This window comes from Apus apus, chromosome Z, assembly GCF_020740795.1.
Source record: "Apus apus isolate bApuApu2 chromosome Z, bApuApu2.pri.cur, whole genome shotgun sequence".
Taxonomy (NCBI): Eukaryota; Metazoa; Chordata; class Aves; order Apodiformes; family Apodidae; genus Apus; species Apus apus.
Window position 1 is genome coordinate 39,967,375 of NC_067312.1, and position 21,403 is coordinate 39,988,777.

The window sequence follows — 21,403 nt, forward strand, 5'->3', positions numbered from 1 at the left end:
GTTATAATAAGAATGTTAGCCATAAGAATACTATACAGTAGGAAGGATATACTCTTATTCCCTGGCTGGATGTGTGTAGGTAAGGAGTAACTGCGTAATTAATGAGGCAAGGTAGCTGCTGCAGCCACTGACATTTCCTGAGAAATATTAAGCATGTTTTTTGAAGATATGTATTCAGATTCACTTAGTTATGATTATCTGTGTTGAATGGTAGCTTACTGATAATAATTGTTCCTATAGTGTTCTCCCGTATAATGAGAAAAATATTTTTGCATGACAGCATTTATGTACAAAAGGTGTTTACAGAAAGTAAGGAAATAATAATAAAAAAAATAGGCCAGAGAATTTAACATGATGGTAAAAATTTTCTGTTACAAGTCTATTAAACATACCCTTTTATGCTTTCCAAATAACAGGATAATTACAGCTTTTCTCTTAACTCCTCGGTGAAATGACTTTGTACACTATCTTTCTTCTGAGTATCACAATATTTTTGTTGGTTTAGGTTTGCAACCTGTAGATATGTACTCATTTAGCAGTTTATTAATGGGGAGACATTGGCCATAGACATGAGTGCAAAATATATATATTACTGCATCTAGTAAGCTCCAGGGCAGTTTTAGTTATTAGTGATCTACAGGTTTACTGAATGGCTAAATTCTGTTTGGCACAAGTTTTCTAGGAATAATTTGTTGGAATTGCTGCTTTGGGTTTATGAACTGGCTTGTGAATTTGGATTTACCTTAAGTCTAATTAGTAGGAAGCCCTTGTGTGGTAGAAGATGGCTTCAATATTTTCAATTGTTTCTTCTAAGAAGCTGATAATAGCATTAATTAGTATCAATTACTGTGTTTTTAGGGACACATTAAATAGAATAAGAATTCCTGCAACTTGGGAGAAATCTGGTGAGCTTCCTTATGTTTATCAAAAGTACCTGATATTCTGTAGGTATCTGGTTTCTCTGTATAAATTTAAGGTTCCTAGCTTTGGCCTACAAAAGCATTATCACTGTTTCGTCCTGAAGGGATGCAGGCCAGTCAGTTACCCATCAATATTAGTCTGAAGGAATTACTCTGCTCTAATGAGGTTAATCTCTTTTCTTTCCATGGGCATTTTTCTGGTGTATTGCTCAAGACATACCTTTGCTGCATATTCAAGGCACTGAGTATGTGGAAAAAAACCCCAAGGCCTAAATTGTATTTTTTACTTTATGTTCTTGGATTTTTTTGTTTTGTTTGATTGCTTTTGTGTTTTTTTTGTTTGGTTTGTTTGTTGTTTTGTGTGGTTTTTTTGGTGTTGTTTTTTTTTTTTGGTGGTGGCATGAATTGAGACTGCCTAATAATTACTTTATTGCCTTACATTTGAGGAACATCATTCTTGTGTTAATAACTTGCTACACAGTTTTATCATTCTCCGATGAATATTTCAGGAGCTCAGGTTGGTTGATAATGTTGTGCAAGAGCAAACAAACAGATCACCTCCATTTTTTAATCTTATGTCTGGGAGCTACTTTTGAATGAATGTTTCCAATAAATGCTGAACATTATGCCAATGACATTCATTTCTGCCCTGAGAGGGACTCTCTGACATCTTTGCAAGCATTGTTTGCTGTTAATCATCAAGTACTAAGGCTTCTGCTAGTTAGTAAAATAAAAAAGAAAACACACACAAACACTATGATAGAGGGTAATTCTCAAGGTAGTTTTAGTTGGATTATTGTAATACTTGCTCTGCATTACTGATTTAAGTTGTTGCCTCTCATGACTGTTGTAGCCAGCCCACTGGTACAGTGATGCGATCCCTCTGTCGCTGCCTGCATTCACTGATTTTAGTTCTGGCAAGCATTTTTAGTTAAACTTTGGTACCAGTTTGGTATCTTTGATCCGCAAGTATCATATTAGCAACATTTGGTGAGATTTTTTTGGAGAATGTTAATTTGTGCTGCGTTTACAAATGTGTTTGTGTTTGGCAAACACAGATATGTTTATAAGTATAGTGTATACTCATATTCAATGATTATTTCACAATGTTGCCAAGGTTTGACAATTTTATGGAAGGTTGGTGAACTCGTAGCCTGGTTGTGTTTTTCAAAGAAGAGCTTGAGGCAGAAGTGGTACCTGCATTAGGAAAAAAATTTCTTTTTTTCCTGGAATTTCAATATTTGTTTCACATATGTACTTTAATAAAATCAATTCTAATAATTTTTTGAGCCTTGTGAAGGGAAAAGTAATTATCCTGTCTGGAGCCAACATGTTATTAACAAAATGGGAGAAAATACGGTTTGTAGGCTTTATTTTAGGGAGGGAGATGGAGGAAGACCAAAGAGAATACTTGTGTTAGGGATGGTGGGAGATCAGTTGGGATGAGATGCGGGGAAAGTGTAAATATGTCACACAGCCATTGTCTTTCACATGATGATTTTAATTATTCCATCAGATTGTTAAGAAGTTTGTCTGCAGCTGGTTCTTGGAAGGTGTTTTGTACATCTCTATTTCATAATAGAACTGAGAAGTAAAGAAGAATAATTGCTCTATGAAAATAAAAAAAATCTTCCATTTAACTGTATTTTTTGAATTATTTTTTTTCCTGTGTGAGATTAGTTGTTTGATTTCAGTTATACAGGGACATGCTTGGATACGACACTTAGTAACCCATGGTATGAATACGGGCTGGGGGAGGTCACACTTGAGAGCATCCCTGTGGAAAAGGACCTGGGGGTACTAGTGGATCAAAAGCTGGACATGAACCCCCAATGTGCAGTTGCAGCCCAGAAGGCCAACTCCATCCTGGGCTGTATCAAAAAAAGTGTGGCCAGCAGATCGAGAGTTGTTACTCTTCCCCTCTACTCTGCCCTGTTGAGACCTCATCTGGAATACTGCATCCAGCTCTGGTGCCCCCCACACAAGAAAGATGTAGACCTGTTGGAACTTGTTCAGAGGAGGGCGATGAAAATGACCCGAGGGCTGGAGCACCTCTCTTATGAGGACAGGCTGAGGGAGTTGGGGTTGTTCAGCCTGAAGGAGAGAAGGCTCTGGGGGGACCTCACAGTGGCCTTCCAGTACCTGAAGGGGGCCTACAGGAAAGCTGGGGAGAGTCTTTTTACAGCGGCTTGCAGTGGGAGGACGAGGAGTAATGGTTTTAAGCTGAAAGAAGAGAGTTTTAGGTTAGAGATCAGGTTGGATGGGGCTCTGAGCAGCCTGTTCTAGGGGAAGGTGTCCCTGCCCATGCAGGAGAGTTGGAACTCGATGATCTTTAAGGTCCCTTCCAACTCCAAACATTGTGTGATTCTGTGAAATACCATTTCTGTACTTTTGGTAGTCTTTGAAATTAAAGGGTTCTGTTTTGTGGCATACTGAGAGCTGTGGACAAAAGATTCACCACTTCTCTTGCATTGAACTGTTTTGCTATGCAGGCAACACTTCAGTGTTGGTGTCTTAGAGAATTCTTGGAATCAATGGATTGAGATAGTTTCTTAGTATTAATGTGCGACACTGCAGACTTTACACAGAGCCACAGGCGGATTCTGAGGATTGAGAAAGCCGTAACATACACAGTATCTAATGTGAAAAGCTAGTCTGTGGAAAAATGGGCTGAATCTTACTTTCAATTTGGCTGCTTTTAGCTTTGTTTATAGATTACCTATAAAAATGTATTACTTAGGGCTCAGAGTCCCAGAATACAAGATACTATATTTCCCCTTGTCATTTGAAATAGCATATAACATTACTTAAGCTTTGATTTTCAGAAAAAACAGACTAAGTTTGTAATTGAGTCACTTTTCTGTTAGTTTCTGTATTTAGGCCTGTACTTTCAGATAATGTGTGTGGCATCAGTCATGTCTACTGAAAATGAACAGAGATTATTTCTATTATCATGAGATAGGATATTTTAACTTTTTTTTCAGTTTTGGGAAAAGCAAAAATGGGCTAAGTATTTGGACACCACTGTTCTGAAAGGCACTAGAATTTGTGCTTGCATTTTTTTTAGTTCTTAAGGTTATTCATACTCATTTTGAAGGATACCTGCTGTCCCTTCTCTTCAGCTTCTAGTTATACTAATGGTATTTTCATATTTAAAACTTAAGTTTAGAAAATATAGATTGTGGAGCTTTAATGAAAGCTCATTTGCTGTATATCAACAGGACCCTTGGTTGCAGAGGACTAATAAACAGACCAGACTGAGTGGTGTATTAATGTAGCTATCATGTTACCGCTATTTGAGGTAAACTGGTTGGTCCTGAATTTTGCGTTGGGCTTTTTATATGTATATTAAATGTATTTCTTACAATTAATAAAATACTGTTGTTTACCACAGTTTGTGAAGCACGTGAGGACTCCTGTGTATATTATGCCATTGTCACACTTGCTAGTGAGAGTGCAGTGCATTTTTCCAGTGCTGCAGGCTTGATAAAAACTATGCTTTGGGGAAGAACATGAAAATATTACATCTCCTCCTTGAAGAAGTGTGATTTTAATTTTTTTGTGTTTCCCACAGCATCAAAAAAATCCAAGTATGAAGACGTTATTGACCTCAGCATTTGTGCGGATTTATCCTGTTTGCGTGTCTTTATCAGAGAGAAAAAACATAGAATAGCTGAAATTCACATTGAAGGTAGGAACAAAACTTGAGTCACAAAGGAACAAAACTTTGTAACCAGAATAGTCTCTAGATTTTGTATGTCCTTTTCTTTTTAAGGTCTGGATAGCCAAGTGATCATGAAGAAAACAGCAACAGAAGTGACTGCAAAATTAAAGAACATCATTATTGTGGATTCTGACGAGATGGCATTGTATAAAAAGGTCTGTTTTTGCATGGATCATCTATTTCCGAAAGGAATATAGGTGCTATATTGAACTTCATTTTTGGACTGTACTCTTTAGCTGTGATTTTTGTTTTTGTAAAATAATGTTTTATGTATTATTTGTTGGGAGCATTATTCTCTCTAGGCAGACTGATTTTTTCCACACAACCAGTGATTGTTAATCTAACTTGATTTTGTGCAATGTGGTGCCCTGCTGCTCATTACATCATTTTATTTTGTTTTTGCTTAAATGGACAGAGTTAACTTAAGCTGAGATTTCAGTTGAATATTTTCAGCTATTTCAAGGATTTTATTTTTCATTTCTGGTTGAGATATTTAAAGTAAAAATATCTTACAAGTGTGAGGTACTAAATTTTATTTTGCAGTTCAGTTTCTCCAACAAGAGAGATGCTGTTTTTTTTTCCTTCCCAAGGCTCTTTACATCACAGGAAAAGAAGTCTTCAACTTCCGAATGATATCATATGTGAATGCAACAGATGGCATTGCATATACAAATATGGATGTTGTTGACAGTTGCATTTACCTAACTGTTGGATGTATTCAAGTAGTTTTTGTCAACAAGTTTGTTTCATCTATTTTGGTAAGTTAAATTTTCCAGTACTGTTCCTTAGTATTCACGTAACACTGTCCAGAGATCTAGAAGAGGATAAAACATCCCATATGGGGAAATGCCCATTTGTGTAAAAACTCTTATATACTATTGTAAAAACTCACTGGAACTGGTGGTTATGCTGCTTGCTTTTCTTCTTGGTATGTTTGTTTTTGTGGAGTGGGTGGCTAAGCAGCATCATTTGTTAGTATTGTTAGTAATTTTTGTTTAGTTTGACTCGTGGCAGCTTTTAGATACACTATTAATTGTTTATAACACTTAAATGTAAGTAATAAACTATGAAAAAGAATGCCTTGTCCATAAATTCTGCTAAGTAAATCTATCTTTACTCTCCGTGTAAGGCAATAAAATATAGTTCATACAAGTGATGTTCAAGGTCATTGCTGTTACAATCTGATTTGCCAAATATTTAGTATGGAAATTTATTTTTAAATATATGCATAGTTTATCACATTTGGTAGGAGAGGATCTTATTAAATAATTCAGAAGAAAGTAGCAAAAATAGTACCTTAAGATGTTTTGCTGTTAAAAAGACTATGATTCTCAACGCTTTTGAAGTAGTGTAATTATTAACAAAACTCCCAAGCTTTGTATTCTTCTTCTAGGCTTTTGTAAATAACTTTCAAGCCGCCAAGGAAGCTCTTACTGAGGCAACTGTTCAAGCAGCAGAGAAAGCAGCTACAGGTGTAAAAGAGCTCGCAGAACGTAGTTCCCGTTCGGCACTAGATATCAACGTTAAAGCACCTGTTGTGATAATTCCACAGTCTGCAAAGTCAGCTAATGTCCTGGTGGCTGATCTAGGTCTAGTGACTGTGAAGAACCAATTCTTTATCGCTAAAACCAAAACGCGGTACAATCTTCCTCCTGTTATAGACTCGATGACAGTGAAACTGAGTGAACTAAAGCTATTCAGGTAATGTAGTGTTAAGGTTTTTCTTAGTTCTTGTTTTGGGGTACTTCAGTGGAAGAGGTTGGAGAAGTTGTTATCAAAATAGTTAATTGTTGGTGATTGGCAGATACACTATTATATCTTGAAATATATCAGCAAATTAATAAAGATGTAATTGCTTTTGCAAAAATGTATTGTTTAGCAGAAGTAGCAATCTGCACCTCTTTTAATAGAAGCAAATGTTTATTCAGGGAACATTGTGTAGAATGGTGGGCTTATGTATCATTCACTACTTTGAGACGGTTTATACCCATTTGTTAATGGCTATTTTGATGGGGTTTTCAAGCTGTACTTAGGAGGAAAGATGTGAAGTCAGATAGCTGTAAAGTAGTGTTTGAAAATGAGCCTTGGAAGAGGGAGAGGGAAGGGAAGGGGATTTTTCAAACACAGTTGAAGCATAATGAAGAAAGAAGGAATTGCTCTCCAGTGGAGGGCAGGTGCTAGGTGAAGAAGTTAGTATCTTGTGGGCCTGGTATGTGCCTGATGTGTCTCCTCCCTGCCAAGAGAAGATGTCTGGTTGGTGGATTAAGGTTGTTTTTTTAACTAGAGATCCTAGAAGCAGTATGAAGACTGTTTTACCATACTATTCAAGAAGATGAGGAAAAGACAGAAACGTGTTTGTGTCTGCTGGAATGTGTAAGTGAAGTACGTCAAGCTGGGAGTATTTTGTTTCTGTTCACAGATCATGCTACGAGGAGGGTTCATTGCAAACTGAAGTACAGTTGCTGCAGCCACTCAATCTGGAAGTAGCTGTTAAACGAAATTTAGCTGCTGCATGGTATAATGAAGTTCCTGATGTTGAAATATCTGGCCGGCTCAAGCCTATGAATGTAAGCACTGATTTCTGAAAGCAGCTGTTAAAATATCCGTGGAAAACAAGTTAGATCCTTAGTTAGAATATTGTTTTATTTTGAGACATACAGAGTGGATTTCATTGTTTAATAGGGAAAAAGTTTATTATTAGTTTTCTGTTTTTATCTAAGACCTGTATTTCATCTGTGGTACTTGAGGCAGACTTTGTACTATGTATTACTGTTGCTAGTTAGAAATAGGTGCGCTGTTGTAGCCTTCTTTTGCCAGTCAGTATCTTTCAAAAGGAAGATGGGAAAAAGGTGGGGTTTATTGTTTTGTTCATTAGCAGTGCAGTCATCTGCTGAATTCATACCTGTGACAAGCTGAGCTAGTGTACACGCTCACTTAAGTTTAACATAAAAAATATAAAATTTGCCACTTTAAAGAGGAAAACCAATTTGCCAAATTTTGAAGTATAGCTAGTAGCCATTACTGTAAAGTACCTTATGACTAAGTGTGGATAACAGTTTTGGGGTACTAGCAGTCAAACTATACCTGTACAACTTCTAATATTCCATTTATAGATTGTAACTTTGTCAAGAAAGTTTGTGGACAAAACCAAAATAATGTGTGAATGACTTGTGATTTCTAGAAGTTACTGTAAGAGGTTGTGTGGATTTGAGAAAAATATTTTACTTCTTTATTTCTTTAGTCTCCTAAAAGAGACTCAGGTAAGATTAATTTGATTTGTCTGTTTATAAATTTAGATTTTACTTATGAAAAGTATTGTGAATTGAATTGTTCTGAGTTTAGCAAAAATCTTTTTTTTAAGCTAATTCTCAGTCAGGAGGATATCACCACAATATTGAGGACACTAAATGAAAATATAGGTGAAAGCTCTGGTGCATCAACATCTTTACCAGAACCAAAAGATTTGAGTAGCCATTGTAGCGATACGCATAATACTTCACAGCACTCTGCAGGTAATGTTTTATAAAATTATCTGTGGTCTTGCATTTTTGGGTATTGCTGTCAATTTATTATTTCTGTTGAAATTACCTTTAGAAAAGGATGCCATGTTCTTTTTTTTTTTTTTTTTAACAGCGTGCTATGTTATCTTGATGTAGTATTTTTTACCTATACCCAACAATAATGAGTAAGAGCAGCTGGGTCAATGCAGTGCGTTTTGTAGCATAATGTATTTTAACATAAAGACTATCTTGTTCTGCTGGTGATAATGCAGTGAATACCTAAAAGTCCCTCAGCTATGTTATGGAAGGTTGCTGTGTTACTCCTTTTGCTGTTGAATGCTGGTTCTGTTGCTGTTCAGTTTTAGACATGTTTGTCTTGTCATAATGCTGGCATCCCTAAAAACTGTTCTTATTCAGTAGGTGTCATTGACCAAAAACTGTTGAGCACACAGTAAGAAAATGCAAATAAGGTTAAGAAGAGAATTGTTTGTTGAACTCCTCTATTAAATGTGAAAAATAGCAAGAACGTTGCAAGATGAACAAATTAGGATGAGAGTAAACTTGTATTCTTTCTAACCTTCTTATACACAGTATCATGTAACATTAAGGGAGGCTGTACGTTTGTGTCTTTAAAGATGATAAAAAATTAATACGGAATGTATAAATGGAGTATTTTATTTTCTCAAACATTGTGTGATTTCATCAAAAGTGGTCACAGAGACTGTTAGAAGCACATCCTAAGTGTGGATGGATTTACATGTGGAGGAAAAGGGGAGTTGTCTTTATAGTAATTACTGAGGATGTTTGGTTTTTGGTTGTTTCCCTCCCCCCCAATTTTCAGACAAATATTTTTCTTTGTTTTTCTTATTTCTGAAAGGTGTAACTGTTGTGACATCAGCTGTGGTGGAATTGCATTCACCTATGAAAATAAAAACAACACTAAAACTGGACTTCAGATTCGACTCTCTGACTTTAGTATTATATAGTCCAAATTCAAAACAGGTAAATGTAATTTTGGTTGCAAAGCGAAAGAGCTTTAAGTTTGCCTAGAGTCCTGAAAATTCTGAGGAATAGTTTTATTTATGAACAGAGAAAGTGATTTCTAGCAATAGTAAAAATCGTGATGGAAATTACAGCTATTTCAACTAAATCACATTGCTAATATTACAGAAAAGAGAATAACCAGTGGTACCATGTAAATCGTGGCAGCTTTGGCAATCTGACTCAAAGTTTACTGAAGACTTATCTTAGTTTAAAATACAGTTTGGGAAGAAAAAAATGCAGATGGGTGCAACCTGTTCTTTAGTTATACACACACATATAAATAAAATTGTGGAGAGGTTTTTTGAATTTGTGTTACATACTGTTTACATTTACCAAACTTGTCAGCAAATTTCTGATTAAAAGTTTGGCAATAATTTATTGTAAACTTACTGTTTGTTCTTTTAGATTTTGAACAGTTTTACAGTGTCTGGCCAAACGCTACATGGTCACAAGAGACAAAACTTAACCAGTTAGAATAAAGATGTATATCAGACCTATAAATTATTTCCATTACCTGTAAGTAAATCTACAAATATGTATTCATTTGATTTAAACAGGTTACCAGTTTAGATCAGAGAGATGACCTTTTGAAGCTTGCAGAATTTAAATTAGTTTTGATGTCAGCTGCTGTCAAAATGTTATCAGATGGTTCAATGAATGCCTCAGTCAAGCTGGCAAACTGTACATTGGATGATAAAAGACAGTCAATCCAGAAGGCTACACCAAGGTACATATTTTCACGTAAATTATTGTTTATTGAAGTTTGACAAAACATTCTGAAAGTTTCCCTTTTACTATTGTGTTAAAACTGGAATTACTTTGGTCTAGGTGGTTCTTAAAGTACATGTTACTGTAGACTTCTGTGTCTTACTTGCCTTTCGTTGCACTTGTTGTTGATGAGAGACCAGTATAAACACTAGAAGCAAACTTAAATAGTTAATAAAACTAAACATGAAATTAATAAATGTTTGTGGAAACAAAATTCGCTTTCATCTGTAATAAAACCACTAAGTAAGACTAAGATTTTTTAAAATGAAGAGTAACAGACTTAAGTATACTACTTTTGATATAAAAGCAAGGAATTGTGATGGTTTGACTTGCTAAAATTATGAACACCTCTGTTTGCCAATTTACAGAGGGCAAGTTAGTTTTGAAGTTTTAGTTTAAAAATTTGTTGTGTTACTTTTTTCCACTCTCATTAATGTATGGAAGCTGGAGTGAGAATCTTGGCTGGATTTGGTATTTGTGGCTGTTTTTTTATTCTCTCATTAAATGCTGCCTTCATGGTCTTTCAGAATGGTGGAAATGAAACATGGATTTGAAAAGAAAGTTATGATGGATATAAGCTACAAGCAGGGGAGAGATGGCACTGCTCTTGATGTGATTGTTCAAGAGATATACTTGTGTGCAAGCATGGAGTTTCTCCTTACTGTTGCAGATATATTCTTAAAGGCTAATGCAGAAAGTGCTGCTGCACAGAGAAATCTCAAACAGTCTTTAGCTCTGAAGGAGCAAGGTATATACTAGAAATTTTTGTATTTACGTACCAATTTAATTATACTAGTTTAACAATACTCCTTTTATGCTATTTCCTGTGTTTGTATAAATAGAACAGCTTCGTTCAACCCCTCATGTTCACTTCTTTACATCATGGTAATTGGTTCTTGTCTCTTGGTCTTTGTTTCCAAATGAAGCTTTGTCTTACCAGACTTGTACGTCTAAAATAAAATGTGAAAGGGCTATTACACCTGGCACTTTCTTGGTTTGTTTGGTGATCTTTGCAGTCTCAAAAAAGTATGCTTTAATATTAATTCACCCTGCCAGATATCGCTGTCTAGAAATGTTGTCATTTCACTCATCCACTGGTGCATGTTTCTCCTTACATCAGGAAACAGGCTTTTAGCTTGAGTGTTCAATTTGGTCTTTCTAGTGGACTGTAGCACCTTATATCTGATATCAGAAATTAGTCCATTAGATCATCAGAGCAGGAGATGGGCTATTTATGCTTCCAGGCCTCAGGTAGTTCATATCAGGTTTGCAGATAAAGTCCCCTTTTTGTTTTTTGTTTTCTTGTACACTAAATATTTTAGTTGTGTCCACCTCAGCTAGGCCTGCTCTGTTTATTTATTAGGTGATCAAAATCTAAGCAAATTAGGAAGTCTTACATAAAAGTACATTGGTACCCGCAAATGGTTACATTAAGAACTAGGAAATGCTGCATTATGGTATAATGGAAAATGTGTGTTTTGCTGCTCCAGGGAGCAGAAAATATGCCCAGCATTTTCGTAAGAACTGTCATAGGTAACTGATGCAGATACTTAGTGAAGCTAATGCATTTGCTAGTGTCAGAGGTAGTAACAGTGGTGATACTGTTACCCTTTTAATTTTGACAAATCAAAGTAATTAGAATTTTAATGGTTTCCCACCTCCAGTGGACAGTCTGCAGATAAGTCACTTGCAAGGATCTGTAGGTCTTCTGATGCCAGTTTTGCTAGAATTTATCACTAAATCTCTAAAACTTCTCTATAAGGTATGACAGATATAGATAATGAAAATGTAATCTTGCAACAATTAATCTAATTTAATTTATATTTTTTGAAGCACCTGTGCAGCCTGTATCTACAATGGAAATGAACATAGTTGTTAAAAATCCAGAGATTGTGTTTGTGGCTGATTTAACAAGAAGTGATGCTCCTGCCTTGGTGGTTACAACACAGTGTGAGGTCTTCATTAAAAAGTGCCCTGAAAGGTATAGCATGACAGCTGCTGTTAAAGAGATACAAATGAAAGCGTGCCCATTTCTTCAAGAAAAAAGGAAAGGGAACATTACTACGGTGAGTTTGCAAACATTCAGTTTATACTTAAGAGGTGCTGTGTAACTTATTCTACTAGAGTGCAAGCTATTTCTGAAACTTTTGTCATTAGGATGTGTATTACAGATGTATGAGTAAAATTTTATGGCTAACTTATTTTGTTCGTCTTGATCTGTGGCTTTGTGGTTTGCTGGGAATGACAGGAGTCCAGAGGAGTAGAATGTTAATAATCTCTTATATACCCTGTAAGCCAAATAAATAGAACTAGTTGAACTAGTACACTAGTTGAAATGAAATGTAGTAAATGTGGAACACTTTCAGTCTGAAGCTTTGCAGTAAATGACTACGTAACTGAATAATGAAGGGTTACAAACAGAATGAGAATATGTATTATGAAATAGGTTACGTATGGTATGCTGTTTGAAAGTTCCTTTGTGTTAAGGTCCATAGATAAATTATTTTAAAACTTCCTGTTCACATTTTGGCAACAGGATAAAACTTGTTAGTTACTGGCCAGGTGGAAATGCAGTGACTCTTGGAGCTTCTTACAGCTTTTCTGCCTCTAGTGCAGCGTGTTATCTCAGTTAACTCCATACTGATATTGTTGTATCAGAGAAAAAAATTCAATTGGACAGTATATCCAACTGTTACATGTGTCTTCATACCAGAGATGAATTTTAAATAATTAGTATTTTCAGCTCTATGTTAATGCCTGATTACTTAACGGAGCTACGTAGGAAAGACCAAAGCTGTATGCGCAAAGGACTGGGACTTCGTCTTCTTACCAGAAGCAGCTTGCTTTATTCCTTGGGTAGACAGTCTTTGATTGCATTAATCTGCTAACAGTATAGTGTTTGAAGAAGTGCACTTGCAAAAAAATTAGAAGGCTTCACGTTAAGCTTTCCCTCTTACAGGAATATCTTCTGTCAGAATCTCTTGTCTCAGACTCCAGAAACAGAGAAAAAGACCTCTATCTGACAGGATGCTTGTGCTATAAAGAAGGGAAAAAACTTCAAAGGACCTTCATTTTGATGCTTAAAACAGTACCTCCTTTGAAGAATTCACAGAGTTCTTGAGACAATAGTAGAGGTTAAAAAAGGTATTCTTTGCAGGTAGCATCATAACTGCCACTTTTGAAAACATGTATATAAGGAAATCTCTGAACCCAGGTTTTCTTTAAACAATAGGGTTTCAGTCTGGAAAAATTATCAGAGAAATTGATATTCAGATGACATTCCATGGCTGCCTTTAGTCAAGAAAAAAATGTATGACATGAGATTATATGAAGACTACAAGATTTCTGAAGGCTTTTATTGATGTGAAGACTTTGTATTGCCTAAACTTTGGGGACATTAGTGATGGACTAAATAATCCTCCTGATGAATAGGTTTCCCCAGATAACCCGGAAGCTAGACTCTGGATTTAGACTAGCACAGGTGATGAGGTTCTTTCTGTACATTTCTTACATGTACCTTGGTCTAAAGAAGAATATATTATTCTTAATTCCTGGTTGTAACCCAGAAGAATTAAAAAAAAACCAAAACCAAACCAAAACACAACAACAAAACACAAAAACAAACAAACAAACCCAATTAAAATAATTTAAATAGCAGAGGATAAAATAATCATACAGACCTGTTAGATCAAACCTGGGTAAAGTGTTTTAAAACTGGTTTGGGATATTTCTGTTCCCCCAGCATCTCATTCAGACAGGGACAGAGATGTCAGGAAATCAGACATCTGCATGTCTGCAAAACCAGAATGATCTAAAATTGCTGTTATTAAAAGACTTGTCTTCTCTGATAGTGACTGGAGAGCAAATTTACCTGCCAATAAATTTTCAAAAGAGTCTGAGTGCATTTGGGTGCTTTACTAATGACATAGCACTATGATTTTGGTTTCAGACTGAATTAGATTAGGTATTGGAAGAAATTCTGTAGTGTGAAGATGGTAAGACACTGGAACAGGTTTCCCAGCAAATTTGTGGCTGACCCCTCCCTGAAAGTGTTGCATGGGGCTTTGAGCAACATGGTTTAGTGGGAGATGCCTCTGCTCATGGCAGGAGGGTTGGAACTAGATGATCTTTAAGGTCCCTTCCAATCCAAACCACTCAATGATTCTATGATCATAGTATACCTTAGACTGGTGAATCTTGGCAAGTGGGAGTGTGCAAGGACTGACTATAAAATAAAGCTGAAAAGGAGTGATTGTCATTCAAACAGTGATATTTTTGTTAAGGAAAGCTGTAATTGTTGTTGCCATATTGACCTTAACTGAAAAGTCTGATTTCTTTCAAAAGACAGCAAGCATAATGGTGCAGTGTATTTGAAGACATCTGCAGACTTTCCCTAAAGAATGAAATTACTGAAATGTGATGTATTTTACTGTAGCTGACAATTGAATGTTAAATGATTGAGAATGGCTGAAATTATGCTTCTGATACTATTTTTCTTTATGCTTGAACCATGTTATTAGTGTTCAGATTGCTCTTAATTTTCACGAACCAAGTAATGGTAAGTTTTCCACTCAGTGCTTTTGATGTATAGTCTTTAAAAGCATATGATTTTTTAATATATTTTTTTCTCATGTTAACATATGTTTTTACTCTTTTGCATAGGTTTTACAGCCTTGTGACTTCTTCTTTGAAATGAAACAGTCGGGTACTAATCCACAGATGGCTGATCTAACGATTAAATCTCTAACAATAAAAGTAGGTAGATTTTTATTGTGTTGAAAGTTTTCTACTACTTAGAAGACTTAGAAGGCTTTGAAGTTGCTTGTGGCATATGAATCTTAAAAAAAAATAAAATCAGGAATGACTGAAGTGAGAAATTCTTTCAGTTCTTCAGGTCACCTACCTGTTTAGCATGTGAAAACAGAATTTAAAATGAACAATCATGTCACAGTAGTTTGGTATTGGAATCTGAGTTCTATAAAATGGCCTGGTGTGCAGAGGCAAGTTTTCAAGTATTCAGACAGAGCACTAAATGATGTCGTTTAGAAAGCTCCCATCTGGAAGACAGATGGGTTGAAAATCAGAATAGGCTGAACTGTAGACTGTGGAAAGAAGTGAGTTTTCAAACATAACGGTCCTGTAAAGAAAAGAAGCGTTTGTTAGCATAGCATATTAATTATAATTTTGTGTCTGAAAGTAGCTATGTCCTGTACTAATTTCTCATTTCTGATTATTCCAACATCTTATTTGTAGGTTTCACCAATAATCATAAACACAGTAATTACTATTACATCAGCCCTTTATCAAAATGCAGAAACAACAGAAGAAGAGATCAGTCAAATTCCTCCAGACCTGTGGAATAAGAAAGATATAAAAAATCTGAAAATGTGGTTTCTTGAAGAGTCAAATGAAAATGAAGATACAAATCCAACTGCTGAACTGGTTCCCACAGGAGAGACATTGAAAATGAATATAGAATCTGTTTTTCTAACACTTGAGGCTGGGGTTGGACACCGAACCGTACCAATGCTTTTAGCCAAGTCCTCATTTCTTGGAGAGGTCAAAAACTGGAGCACTCTAATCAATTTACGTTCTCGTCTTGAGCTAGAGGTGAGGAATCCTGTATGAGAAAGGAAAGTTTTCTTAAGGTATTAAACCTGTTATGTTATTTAGATGAGAAAAAAAAAATAATCTATGTATTTTACTACTAAATTCCTGCAGATCCATGTTGTGAGAGCAGGACAAGAATGAGATGTTAAGGTTGTTAAAATATTATTTTGGTTTAAACTGTGGGCACTGGAAGTCTAAAGCTCTGTAAATAAGGAAGAATCTATCTACCACAACCACTGAATTTTATGTCACTGATTTCCAAATATGAGCCAGTCAGATGTTTTATGTACAATCCTGGTATCACACAGTATTTAATAAAAATGACACATGAATGTATTCTGCTGTAATAATCAATAAAGGTTGTCTAAGAGCTTTAGCCAGTTGCTACTCCAGAGTTTAATATTGATGCAACAGGCCTTTGGGAACTTGTGTAGAGTGTAAATGTGAGAATGTATAACTCCAGTTACTGCCATAAATATACTGCATCTAATGCACTGGATTTTCACGTTCAGTGTTACACCTTTTACCACTTCCTTGGAAGTGTGTCTTTGCAGCAGAGACACATCTGCCTCATGTGTTTCTCTAATGCATCTGTTTTGTCTTTTGGTGAGAGCTGAAAAGGCAATCTGATTATAAATTTTTTATATTAGCAAAGTAAATAATGTACCTGTAAGTCAGAATTCTAAGTTTTTTAAAATCTGTAGAACTTCCATTGGTTTGACACTTGTGTGTAATTTCCTAATTGACTTCTGTGTTTCAAAGGTGCACTATTTTAACGAGATGTTTGGAGTGTGGGAACCTTTGCTTGAACCACTAGAAGTTGAGAAAACTGATTTATTCAAACCATGGATTCTTGAAATCAAGGTATATTTTCCAAAGCTGGACTCAAATCTTCCTTTTCTGTAGTTTAGAAAAAACAAATGGTCTGCATTTTTCATTGCTGAGACTAACAATTTTATTCTTTCTTGTTGGTTACTTAAGAGTTTTTTTCCTCCAATTAGTGAATGAAACCAGCTTTTGCGCAGCTGAAGATCCAGACTCACAGGTCTTTTAAATAATACTGTCCTGCTGGTGGCAAGATGATTTCATTGCAGTTGCACTAGATAATGCCTTTATATCAGTTTCTCTAAAGTTACATAATATGATAACAATGCAGTCAGTGACTTTGGAAAGATCAAAGACCACTCAACTCAACAGGTTATCCATGGGACAAAAATGTGCCCTTGTGGCCAAGAAGGCCAATGGTATCTTGGCATGCATTAGAAGGAGTGTCTCCAGCAGATAGAATGAGGTTCTCCTCCCCCTCTACTCGGCCCTGGTGAGACCTTACTTGGAGTATTATGTCCAGTTCTGGGCTCCCCAGTTCAAGAGGGACAGGGATCTACTTGAGAGAGTCCAATGGAGGCTACGAGGGTGATTAAGGGACTGGAACACCTGCCTTACAAGGAAAGGCTGAGAGACCTGGGGTTTTTCAGTCTAGATGTCTATAAATATGTGAGGGCTGGGCATCAAGAAGACAGGGACAAGCTCTTTTCACTTGTGCCCTGCAATAGGACGAGGGGCAATGGATTAAAACTCGAGCACAGGAAATTCCACCTCAACATGAAAAAGAACTTCTTTACTGTGAGGGTTAAAGAGCACTGGAACAGGCTGCCTGGAGAGGTTGTGGGGTCTCCTTCTCTGGAGACTTTCAGGACCTGTCTAGATGCCTTTCTAAGTGATCTACCCTAGTTGTGTGTGGTTTTTTGGTCCTGCTCGGGTAGGGTGGTTGGACTCGATGATCTTTGGAGCTCCCTTCCAAACCCTAACATTCTGTGATTTTGTGATCTTATTCCATGGTAGTATAAGCAGCAAAAACATATTGGAAAAACTGGCATATCTTATTGACTAGCAGAGATAGCACTGTGGGAATAGTGCTCTCACCACTTGAGTTCCGTCTTTTATAAGGACATACTCCATGTTCTGGTCTCAAAGTAGATAAGCATTGTTTTCGGATATTTTCAAAACTTTTCAAGTATTCTTGGCTAGAGAGGTTCTTCAAAATGGAATAACTGTCCTTTTCCTAGGGCTATAATTATCAAAAAACTTCCTTCAGTAATGGTGTTGGAAGAGTAAAGATCATGGACTGAGATATTGTGATTAAGATTAATGTTTTCACACAGCATTTACTGCATATGTTAGTAGTTACTAAATGTGTCTTCTTTATTTTTGAATAATCATAAATGTTACTACTGTTATTGGAATTGTGCTGACTTCTGAAATAGATCTTTTGCCTCTTGTCTTCATTTGTTCGCACTTTTGTTTTTATTTGAAAATAAAAGCATGAACACAAAAAGGAAAACCATGGCAGGTCTGAGAAATGGGGAAGGGAGAGAGAAGGAGTCTTGAGGTGAAAGTTGTTTGTAGAGAAGGAGTGGTTAGATAAGAATTCTTCAAAAATCTCCTTTCAGATGAAGAAGAAGGCTAAAAAAGCATTGGTTGAATCAGATGCAGAAGAAGAAAACTACAAAGTTCCAGAATATAAAACAGTAATACATGTTTCCTCAAAAGACCAGCTGAACATTACACTGTCCAAGTGTGGCCTACAAATGTTGAGTAACTTGGGCACGGTAAGAAAGATTATTTAGCTGTGCAGCATCAGAACAGTTTGATGAATTTTTGCACAGAATGTCTTTATGAAGTCTTACTCAGTATGTTTTTCTATGTGTTTTTATATGTGTTTTTCTATGCTTCGCTTTCCAGGCATTTGCTGAAGCAGCTAGTCAAACTTCAGACATCTTCAAAAAAGACCGAGCACCATTTGTAATAATAAATTCTTTAGGACTTCCCATCACTGTCTCACCTAGTGATTCCTTTAGTGTCCTTAATGTTGAATTTGGAGCAAAAACATTTCATTTAAGAGATGGAGAGAATTTAAATATGGAATTTGTCAGAACTAACAGTGAGAGCGATCAGTTTACAGCAATGACAACACTGAGCAGCAAGAGATTTTACATTCAGATCTGTAAGTTCCAAAACTTGTAGATCTTCTGTATTTCTAAATACTACATGATGCATGATCCTGCCATTTTGTGCAGTTCAGTAAGTATGAAGGGACTACACAACATGAAAGGAGTGTTTCTTTGGATTCTAGATGCGTGGCAGTATTTGAAATCCTTTAGTCTTCGCAGGTAAAATTTATATGTATTACACTTGTTAATTTTTGTAGCACACATTTTCTACTATGATTAATTATTCAGGTAACTAATATTTATTTCATAATTTTACTACAATAAAAAAAAGCTGAAAGTAAAATTTAGCTATTTTTAATAGTGTGTGCTAACAATTTAAGATGATTTATTGTAACAACTGACATTTTTTCAAAACTGTTTCTTCAAACTGGTCTTGAACATGTGATTTATGAGTTGAATTGTTTTTGCAACGTGTATCAGCTGTACCTTATTAATAAGCCATAACATCTTATAAACATTTATCTTCAAGGACTAGTTTTATTTGCAGTTGCAAAACCCACTTAAATATTTGAGTGATTAACTCATTTACTCTTTTTCCTGTGGTGAAGAAGAATCTTTGCTGTTTCTGTAGTAACACTGTGAGACTGACGTATTGGAAGTGGTGATTGTCCTTTCTTACCTGCTTTAGTATTTTCAATAGGTTGAACGATATAGAAAAGTCTATTAAATGCACATTTCTGTCTTTCAAATGGTATCTTTATGCTCCTTCTGAGTCTTTAATTTCTTGTCTTGTAAATTCTAGGTCCACATAATCATTCCTCTGTGGAAAAGATTCCTTTGACAAAAGTGGGTCGATGCATTTACAAAGTGAGACACGAGGAATCGGGTGTAGAAAGATCCATTGTCTGCCAAATTGATACTGTTGAAGGAAGCAAGATGATAACAATACGCTCTCCAATTCAGGTTATTGTATTTCCATACATTAGAATTTCATCAGTGTTTGAACTTTTTAGCGAATTAATACGATCCAATAGTATTTAAATAGACCTTGTAGGAAACTTGTTTTAAAAACGTATCTGAACAATTTCTATAACTTCGCTATTGTGTATTATAAGGTAGTTTAAGAAGATATTTCCTAGAATAAAAAGCTTTTCCCAAGGAACAAAGACAGTGGATGAGTTGGGGATGGAGGTGGACTGGATTATAGTTCAGGATAATTAATCAGTAATGTTTTCTAATACTAGTTCCAATTTCAGTCTTGTTGAACTATTTGCTTTGTGGGAAGTGATAAACCTTTTCACCTTACCTTGGTTCTGCATGGTTATCCTTCTATGGGACTATTTATTTTTCTTCATCCTGTACAATTGATACATAAATTTCAAATTTAGTACCAAGTCAGCTGAAGACCGAGCCCTTTGAGACTGTATCTTTTTTGATCTAGTAGTATTTTTAATAGGCATTATATAGTTTACAAGTACAGGAGTGGTCCAGATATTAGTATTCTATAATGATAGTGTCCCTGTTACATTTCACAAGCTTCTTTTGCCCGTAATGTTTTATGAGTTGGTTAATGACCAGATTTACTGTTTTATTCTTCCCTAACTTGATTTTTTTTTTTTCTGGAGCTAATAATCCATTAAAATAACCGTGAAATAAAGTAAATAATATTTGCGTAGAATAAGAGGACTGTACACCCCTTAAATTGTAGTGAATATTGATGGTTTAACCTTAAGGAATTATTTTACTTCCCTTATGTCTTCTGCTGTATAGATTTTGACACCCACACTCTTATCTCTATTACATTTTTAGGAGCAAGTTCTTTGGAAAATTATTACATAATTCAGATGTACTTGTCTTTGGTTTTGCAGGGCTTTATGTTTATCCTTGAAAATACTTTTGCATCTTATGTATTAATTTCATTATTAAAATATAACATTAAACTGCACAACCAAATAATTTAAAGAGATTTGCTGGCATTAGAGCCAGTTGTTTTTAAACACCTGACCTTGAATGATAAATGAGTAAGAAGAAAATTGAGAGTTTTCATTGTGTGCTCTGTGTGGCTCAAAATACGTTTTCTTTTTTTTTCTAATGTATGTTGCTGGATTTTTATTTCACATAGATAAGGAATCATTTTTCAATCCCATTAAACATTTTTGAGGAAGGAAGATGTTTAGGGACTGCTTCACCAGAAAATGAATTCAACATACCATTGTCATCTTACAGGTACTGTATTGCATTCTTCTGTTCTAATGGAATATGTTTATACATTGATGATGGTTGTAGCCATACAATGATGCTAAAAAAAAAAATAATTGTTTCCCTTTGCTACCTAATCTCGTAATTATTACTGTGCTATCACTGTTGGCTAGGATCTTCTCAGAGCATCTAGTCTGAGTTAAACAGAATAGAATTTAATTCTTGAATTGGAAGTCCTTGGAAATCCAGTGTACTGATCAACTTAATCCAGCTAAGTCATATTAAGAATCTGAGGCTAGGTGCTTCTAGAACACGGTGATTGTTATCCACACAGTACAGACTTTTTCTCAGTGGACTGTTGTCTAGTGATGTTATTACAGGTTTTTGCTTTCTAAAATAAAATAGTAAAAGGCTTATTTTGATTTTTGTGATTCTGAATTAAAAAATTCAAAGTAATGCATTTAAGCTCTATCACAGATTTAGAAGACTTGTCAACTTTAGAAGACTTGGCTTTCAGCATAGCTATGCTGTTAGCCCCTTCAAACTAATACCCACTTAAAACTGCAGTAAGTTTGTATGTATAGGTTAGCTAAACTGCCACCAACTTTTAAGCAGAGAGATTTTCTTTGATTGTTTTTTTATGATTAGAGACTTTTTTCCTTCTAAACACTCTCCCCGTTTTTTCAA

The 21,403-nt window shown here is 35.5% G+C and overlaps 1 protein-coding gene across 5 annotated transcripts in view; it reads left to right on the plus strand.

Annotated features, from left to right (window-relative positions):
* VPS13A (vacuolar protein sorting 13 homolog A) overlaps nt 1-21,403 on the plus strand; it is a 103,036-nt gene that overhangs the window by 38,372 nt on the left and 43,261 nt on the right. For all 5 annotated transcript variants that reach the window (XR_007891884.1, XM_051643454.1, XM_051643453.1 and 2 more), the window contains exons 30-46: nt 4,495-4,611; nt 4,696-4,799; nt 5,235-5,402; nt 6,038-6,345; nt 7,064-7,211; nt 8,006-8,156; nt 9,022-9,146; nt 9,746-9,915; nt 10,484-10,704; nt 11,790-12,022; nt 14,619-14,711; nt 15,210-15,566; nt 16,329-16,430; nt 18,017-18,175; nt 18,309-18,570; nt 19,320-19,480; nt 20,640-20,743. Coding sequence is in view for 4 of the 5 variants with exons in the window: in XM_051643454.1 (XP_051499414.1) it covers nt 4,495-4,611; nt 4,696-4,799; nt 5,235-5,402; nt 6,038-6,345; nt 7,064-7,211; nt 8,006-8,156; nt 9,022-9,146; nt 9,746-9,915; nt 10,484-10,704; nt 11,790-12,022; nt 14,619-14,711; nt 15,210-15,566; nt 16,329-16,430; nt 18,017-18,175; nt 18,309-18,570; nt 19,320-19,480; nt 20,640-20,743 (2,983 nt within the window). In the remaining variant the exon portion in view is untranslated. The remainder of the gene's footprint in view (nt 1-4,494; nt 4,612-4,695; nt 4,800-5,234; nt 5,403-6,037; nt 6,346-7,063; nt 7,212-8,005; nt 8,157-9,021; nt 9,147-9,745; nt 9,916-10,483; nt 10,705-11,789; nt 12,023-14,618; nt 14,712-15,209; nt 15,567-16,328; nt 16,431-18,016; nt 18,176-18,308; nt 18,571-19,319; nt 19,481-20,639; nt 20,744-21,403) is intronic.